Below are 8108 nucleotides of genomic sequence, written 5' to 3'. Positions count from 1 at the left end.
CCCTGGGACCCTGGGACCCTGGGACCCTGGGACCCTGGGACCCTGGGACCCCCCCCATAAGAGCAGTGGCAGCAGACATGCTGGGAATGAGGAATACAATGCAGACGCACAAGGCATGTGGGTAAACTGAGTCCTCAACACAAGTGACAAGTGTGCTGGCACTGTGGACTCCTTGGCTACACAACCCAAGTCCCTGTCCTGGAGAGGTCATCACCTGTCCCTCACAAGTGCCCAGACCTCTGCCGGCCTCCTGGTTTGACTCTCTTGGTTCCTGTATTTCAAAGCCTGGGGTTACTCAATTTTTTTTCTTTTCTTTCTTTTTTGCTAAAGATTATTCTTTTTTAAATTTATTTATTTTATTTATATGAGTACACTGTCACTGTCTTCAGACACACCAGAAGAGGTCATCAGATCCCATTACAGATGGTTGTGAGCCACTATGAGGTTGCTGGAATTGAACTCAGGACCACTGGAAGAGCAGTCGGTGCTCTTACCTCCATCTCTCCAGCACTACCCCTTTCTTTTTTCAATTTTTTTCTTGATACTTCTTTTATCTAACTCTTTATAGTGTCTTACAGACCTCAACACTGTTCCCCAATTTCTGCTTCTGCTTCCAGTGTGCTGTGCTTCTGGGTTGACCAGTATGCCTACATACAAGCCTGGACAACTGATCTCAGGCTGGCTGAAGCCCAGCCAGCATCTGTCCCTACACCCTGTCCTTGCTTGTTAGCAACCAGAGGAATCATTGGAGACATGCCAAGTGACAGTACCCCTTTCTGCAGATACTAAAGCTAACCCAAAGGGGAAAAAAAAAAAACCATTGCAGTCACCAGAGGCAAAAGTTATCAAGCTGATATTTTCTCAGAATCAGAGAGACAAAGGGCCTCTCATTTCGTCTGTTTGGGACCTTTCCATGGAGCTGGGCCATGGACAGTGAGCAGTGCATGTACGATCAGTCAAATGGGAGGAGAGGCAGGCAGTGGCCACCTGCCAGACAACCCCAAGCAAGATCCATCTTTCCAGGCACAGAACATTCCTACGGTATCCTATATCGTTTGTGCTGTGTGTATTAGGTTTCCCCTTCTGCGAGTGCCAAGCTGTTGGGGTACCTTACTTTAGCTTCTCAGTCCACAAAGCTGTAAGTGGAAAAGTTAGACTCACGCAGTCTAGAGGGAAAGGAACGAGCTACCTAAGAACTTTACCTAATCCTCTAATAGCCGAGTTTCAAATGCACACTGCAGTCTGTGGACTGGGTCTTATTCGTCTTTGTAACTTCACATGGTGTGCTTAATATTGGCTGAATTTAATTTTAAAATATCCCCCAGAGCTGGAGGGATGGCTCGGCAGTTAAGAGCACTGACTGTTCTTCCTGAGAATCCAGGTTTGATTTCCAGCATCCACATGGCTGCTGACAACAGTCTGTCATTCCAATTCCAGAGGATCTGACATGCTCGTCTCTGTCCACAAATGTGGTGCACAGACATGCATGCAGCCAAAATACCCAAACACATAAAAAAATCAATCAATCAAAATTTTTAAATAAAAATATATACTATGTAAAGGATTAAGGCATGTTGCTGAACAAAGTTTAATACCAAGAAAAGGAGGGGGTTTTGTGCTATTAATTTTATAGTCACAACTGCTTTTAACTCTGCTGACAGTTGGCCTTAATTGGAACATATTAAATAATGGTACATATTTACCAACATAATAATGTTAACAAATGATTATTTCAGATTCAAAACTCTCTTACAAACTGTCGTGTTTCTTATACCATCTCCCTCTGGCTCAGGGAGTCACACGAGGCCAGCTTGAAGGATCCCTGCCCCACATCCATGCTGGATGACATCGAGGCACTTGTGTTAAAAGTCGTGGCTGAGTGCCGTCAGGTACTCTTAGTCTCTTGAATAGCTGAGTGTTTGTGCATCTCCTGCCATCCATTGTGAAGGACCATTTCTCTGACTAACACAGAGAGTAGCAAATAGGTGTGAACCCAAGTGTTTACAAGGCAGCTCGGCAGTCAGTCACTTTAGTGGTGACATGGACAGCAGTAGTAGTTTCCCCGAGAACCTAACAGCAGCTCAGCCATGGGTTCTTAGCTGGATTTATAGTACCAGGTATGGATCCCTGTAGGGATAATAGGGGTGGGAAATATAAGTAATCAGAAAGCACTATATATGTGTATAAAACTGTCAAAGAACAAATTTAATAAAAAGTTTTTTTAAGAAACTTTAAAAGAAAAAAGTTAGCCTTCGTGGTACAATTAACACTGGTGAGTTACAGTTCTTGGGGAGGGGGGAATTTAACCAGTTAGAAGCACAGATATGCATAGTTTTTTGGTTTTTTTTTTAAAGGAATTGTAGTGCTCTTCCTAGGAAGATTTGTGTGTTTCATAATGACCTCTAGTAACACTCAAGTTCTGCCAGCAGGTGGCAGCAGAGAGAAAGGCAAAATTAAACTGAGACCTAGAAATTACCCTTAACTGGCTTTTTATAGAAAATAGTTTGTCCTTATTAAGGCAATGAAACTAGTCTGTATGTTCAAAATAAAAACATGAAACAGATACTAGCTTTCTAGAAAAGTACTTCAAGCTTAGACCTCTGATAGGTGCTGAGTGAGGTGAACCAGAACTGACTTGTCCAGGGAAGCTCTACCTCACGGGAAGCTGGCGGATGCTAAAAGGACTGAGCCCCTGAATCGGGACACTGTTGGATCATGGGAAATGTGTTACAAAGTAGGAAGGCAGCTGCTCTTCTGTAAGTCTTGAATCTCCTCTGCTTCAGCCTCTTCCATGCACCCGGCTAGCAGGCCAGTTCATTCCATGTTAGACTGGTGGACAGCCCCCTTCCCTGACACATGTGCACAGACACACCACACCTGGCCATTTTTCTATCTCCAGGGCATTTTCTCACAGACACCTCCAGAGAATCTTGGGACCGTTTCTGTTTGTGTCCACTCTATGCTCACCCCCTTTGACTAGTGAGCTCTTTTACTGTCACTGTGTGTGCATTTGTGTGTGGACATGCATGTACATATATACATGTTTTCACAGGTGAATGGGTACACACGAGTGTGTGTGTGTGTGTGTGTGTGTGTGTGTGTGTGTGTGTATCAGAGGACAACCTTGGGTATCATTCTTCAGGAAGTCATTCACCTTATTTTTGAGAGAGGACCTCTTCTGGGGACCTGGAGCTCACCAATTAGGCTAGGCAGCTGGCCAGCAAGCTCCAGTAACCCACCTCTCCAACAGTGGGATTCTTAGCATGTGCCACCATGCCTAGCTTTTTGACATGTGCTAGGAAACTAACTTAAGTCCTTGTACAAGGGTCTAATTGACAGAGCCATCTTTCCAAGCACATGCATGCGTGCGTGCGTGCGTGCGTGTGTGTGCGTGCATGTGTCCTTTGCATACCCACAGCCCCCAGCAGAGCCATGTGGGTATTTCTATATCAAGAGTTGTAGGGATACAGGGCTTGACCTCTCTAGTCCTGCACTCTCCCCTCACCATCCCCCAAATGCCTGCTCATTTTCACCACAGCCCAGCATCCCAGGGTGTGGGCTGGCCTTCAGACATCTTCCTTGTCATTGCAGGATCTCAGTACCCTATCTTCCGCTGTGTGCACAGAAACACACATGAGGAGGTTCCCGAGAGCTACTGTGACTCCAGCATGAAGCCGACCCCAGAGGAGGAGCCCTGCAACCTCTTCCCCTGCCCAGCCTTGTAAGAGGCCTCCCTGGTCACCTCTCACCAGGTCCCTTCTGGTTGATAGCCATAAGATCTTAGTAGCAGATACATTTGAATTTTTAACCCCATATAAATTTGATGTGCAAACACTGGCTGAGATTGTGTACAGGATAGACCCCCTTAGCAAGCCTGCCTGCCTTTCTAGAGGAACTGAAAGGCTGGTGGTCTAAAACAAATCAACAAGCTTAGCCAGGAAGCCTATCTAGGAAAACAGGGGAGGCCATAGGAATGAGAACCCAGTAAGAAAGCTCATATGTGAGCTGAGTGTACAGACAGTGCCAAGTTGGTGTGGAGGAGTCAGGAGGTGTATCCAAGAGAGGTTAGCAATGGGTTATTGAATGATAAATAAGTCAGCCTCAGATGGATTAGGACAGGTCCTAAAAGGTCAAAGCTTAATCCTTACAGTAAAGAAAAATGTATTTTTTTCCAAATATATGCTTGATCATGTTTCATTCACTAATTGCCAAGATTGGCCATGTAATGACGGGCAATAGAAGACACCTCCATTGAGATCTCTCTGCTCCCAAGTGGGTTAGCCTTGTAGGGAAATCAAGCTAATTTAGGGGTGTCATTGAGAGGCTCTGCTCTGATCACTAAATAGAAATCATTTGTGCCTTCTCACTCATTCTATAACTGTGTACAAAAAGGATCTGGGCAATTGAGTCACAGTATTCCCAACCAGCTCCCCTTACAATCACAGGGTCTTCAGACTCTGCTCCGGGAAGAGGGCTCCTCCCCATGCCCAGCGACTGTGTTAACTGATCTTCTCCCCTGTCTGTCTACCCTCGATCCATTCCACGAGCCAGCTGGGACATCGGGGAGTGGTCCGAGTGCAGCAAGACCTGTGGCCTGGGCATGCAGCACCGCCAGGTCCTGTGCCGCCAGGTGTATGCCAACCGTAGCCTGACGGTGCAACCCTACCGCTGCCAGCACCTGGAGAAGCCAGAGACCACCAGCACTTGCCAGCTCAAGATCTGCAGCGAGTGGCAGATTCGGACCGACTGGACCTCGGTACAGGACCTCCCCCTCCCTCCAGTGCCCACCCTTCCCTATGAGGACTTGTGACTCATAACCCTTGGGTAGAGTGGGGAATGTTTGCTGGACAGCCTGTCAGCAAACACAGCTCCTGCTAACAGCTCCGTAGAGTTCAAGCTAGTGGCCTATATCCAGTCTTTATGGGAGTCCTGTGCCTGTAGACATCACCTGCCCTAGTCTCCCATGTGTTAAGGGAAGGTTAGCAACTACTATCAGAGCCAGTGCCTTCTAGTGTTGTACGTCTGTCCTGGAGATAGAAAGTCTGAGGCCTCAAGCAGGCCAGTAAACAAGATGCCATCCAAGAAGGTTCTTAGAAGAACAGGCCATGGCGTTCTCCCATGATCACTTTCTCCCCTGGGAATTACAGGCATTGCAGTGGGCCCAACAAGACAGGGGTCCTCCTCACATTATCTGTTGGGGGTCAGGTGACAAAGAATGAGAGAACACGACACCAAAGCCTGCTGTGTTTTAGTGCTCCGTGCCCTGTGGTGTGGGGCAGCGGACCCGGGACGTGAAGTGTGTGAGCAACCTCGGGGACGTGGTGGGCGACGAGGAGTGCAACATGAAGCTCCGACCAAACGACATTGAGAACTGTGACATGGGGCCCTGTGCGAAGAGCTGGTTCCTCACGGAATGGAGTGAAAGGGTGAGTGTGCCCCCCGGCAGAGATCAGGGCGGGGATCAGCCCTGTCAACAGGATTCCCCTGAGCCACTCAGGGACACACTGTAACTCAGAATCCCAGAGTCGATTCCTTCCCCAGTGAGATAGCAACAGTGTCTACCTCGTCCTCATAAGATTCCAGTGGCAAACCAGAGTCCACCCTGGGAATCCAACGAGTTTGTTGGACTGTCTGGCGGAGCATAGCCAAGGGATTACTGCAGGAGTGTAGGCTATCCCAACACAGCAACACTGGGGAGAACGCATGGCAACATCCCCACAGCCGCATAGATGGGTCTCCATGCCTGTGCGCATCAATGGATGGATCCCCTCTGGTTACTGTCTTAGTCAGTGTCCCACTGCTGTGAAGAGACACCATGACAATGGCAACGTTTCTAAAAGACAGCATTTAGTTGGGGGCTCGCTTACAGTTTCCGAGGTTTAGTCTAATGGTGGGGAGCATGGCAGTACACTGGCAGACACAGTCCTGGAGAGGCTGAGAGTTCTAGATCCAGATCCAGATCCACAGGCAGCCGGAAGTAGAGACACTGGACCCGACTGCAGCATTTGAAACCCCAAATCCCATCCCTAGTGACACACTTCCTCCAAGAAGGCCACACCTCCTAATCCCTCTCAACTAATTATAGTCCCCATGATCAAACAGTCAAATATGTGAGATGTGGGAGCCATTTTTAATCAAACCACCACACTTACTACCCTCCCTCCACCCCCGTCTGTATTCTCAGGGCCTTCGAGGCCATGTGTAGGTAGAGACAAATTGCACACTAGTAGCTGGAACCCGAAGTCCATGCTCCTCCCTAAGTCCTCCCGCTCTGAGAAATGTCAACACTCCACAGACCCAGCTGTGTCTGACCCTTACAAGAAGGCTCACCTGATCTGTTAAAGATGGCAGCTGGTTTGCTCTGAGGACCACCAGCTGCCACAACACCTTTGGCAAAAGGCCAGAGACGACTCGGGTTTATAGATTCCTATGAGGACCAAGGGTCTCTGCAGTTAAGGAGGGGGGTGTGAAAAAAACATTAGCTTGCCTCTTCTCAGCGTTCCAAGGTTAGGAGACGACATCATAGATTTTGTACCTGAAATATAGTAGACATGCAATGAATTGTGGGCACTTCCCCTGCTCTTCAGTAGCTAAAAGCATGTGACAGGCTGTCCCCCGATCTCAGAAGCCTGGCCTTCCTCAGGGCTGAGCTATTAAAGGAAATTCACAGGCAAGTGGAGCTGCTCATCACTCCACTCGTTGCTGTGCGTAAGAGAAGCCAGCAGTCAGCTGACTTCATCTGTCAGAGGTGGAAATAGAGTTTCTAGTGAAAGATGGATTCTGGGGATGGATAGAAAGAAGAGTCACCCAAGAGGCTGAAGGCATGCAAGCCATGAAGACAAAGTGAGTGGTCGAATGATGGATCTTGCATGTATTCACTGTGATGGGGAGAGGGGAGTATAGGGGCTAAGGAAATGGCTTAGTGGGTGACTGCTGCTCAAGCATGAGGACCTGAGTTCAGATCCCAGCACCCACATCAAAGCCAGGCATGATGGTGCCATCTGTAACATTCTATCAGGGGAGGTGGAGTTCACTGGTCAGCCAGCCTATCTGAACCGGTGAGCTCCCAGTTCAATGACTAACCTTGACTCAAAAAAAAAAAAAGTGTAAAGTCAGACACTGTGGTGCACACCTTTAATCCTGCCACTCAGGAAGGAGAGATGGTAGATCTCTCTGAATTCCAGGATACCCTGATCTAAACAGTGAGTTTCAGGCTAGCCAGGGTTATATAATAAGGCCCTTCTCACAAAATAAAAATGAGAGCAGAGCAGATTTATGCAGCTCAGCCCCTGCTGCGTGAGGGGTGCAGCTCAGCCCCTGCTGCGTGAGGGGTACCCCATTTCCCCCGTTTATGCTGACAGGCTTCCAAGGCCTGGAGAAGCCCCTTTCAAATCTAAATCTGCTGTGGTTTCCCCAGCCACTGGCGTAATAGAGGGGCTTTCAGATCTCATCATCCTGATCCCCTCTCAGGGCTCAATCACTGACCATTTAAGCACATGGGGGATCTGGAGACTGGCTTGCCCCAGATGCACGTACCTAAGTGTAGAAGGCAGAAGATTAAATAAGTCTATCCAGCAGTTGAGATTTACATAGGGAGAAGTATCTGTAGAACTTGAGACAGAATAAATAACATTTGGTTTACTTTTTAAAGATTTGCTTTTATTATTATTATTATTATTATCTGTGTTTGTATGTGTGGATGCCATGCGTATGTGTAAGGATGTCATGTGTGTGTGTGTATATGTATGTGTAAGGATGCTGTGTGTGCCATGTGGATGCATGTGGATGCCATGTGCATGTGTATGGATGCCATGTGGGTGCATGTGGATGCCATGTGCATGTGTGTGGATGCCATGTGCATGTGTGTGGATGCCATGTGCATGTGTATGGATGCCATGTGCATGTGTGTGGATGCCATGCGCATGTGTGTGGATGCCATGTGCATGTGTGTGGATGCCATGTGCATGTGTGTGGATGCATGTGCATCTGTGTGAATCCCATGTGTATGTGTGTGGATGCCATGTGCATGTGTGTGGATGCCATGTGCATGTGTGTGGATGCATGTGCATGTGTGTGGATGCCATGTGCATGTGTGTGGATGCCATGTG

At 47.9% G+C, this 8108-nt stretch overlaps 1 protein-coding gene across 1 annotated transcript in view; it reads left to right on the top strand.

The window, feature by feature from the left end:
• Positions 1-8108, top strand: part of Thsd4 (thrombospondin type 1 domain containing 4) — a 533316-nt gene that overhangs the window by 511721 nt on the left and 13487 nt on the right. The window contains exons 11-13 of the mRNA XM_028774578.1: positions 3592-3721; positions 4552-4756; positions 5253-5426. Coding sequence (XP_028630411.1) covers positions 3592-3721; positions 4552-4756; positions 5253-5426 — 509 coding nt within the window. The remainder of the gene's footprint in view (positions 1-3591; positions 3722-4551; positions 4757-5252; positions 5427-8108) is intronic.

The sequence above is a fragment of the Grammomys surdaster genome, unplaced genomic scaffold, assembly GCF_004785775.1.
Source record: "Grammomys surdaster isolate TR1022 unplaced genomic scaffold, NIH_TR_1.0 241, whole genome shotgun sequence".
In the NCBI taxonomy this organism is placed as follows: domain Eukaryota; kingdom Metazoa; phylum Chordata; class Mammalia; order Rodentia; family Muridae; genus Grammomys; species Grammomys surdaster.
The sequence above is the reverse complement of the archived record's forward strand: the minus strand, read 5'-3'. Positions and strand labels throughout refer to the sequence as shown.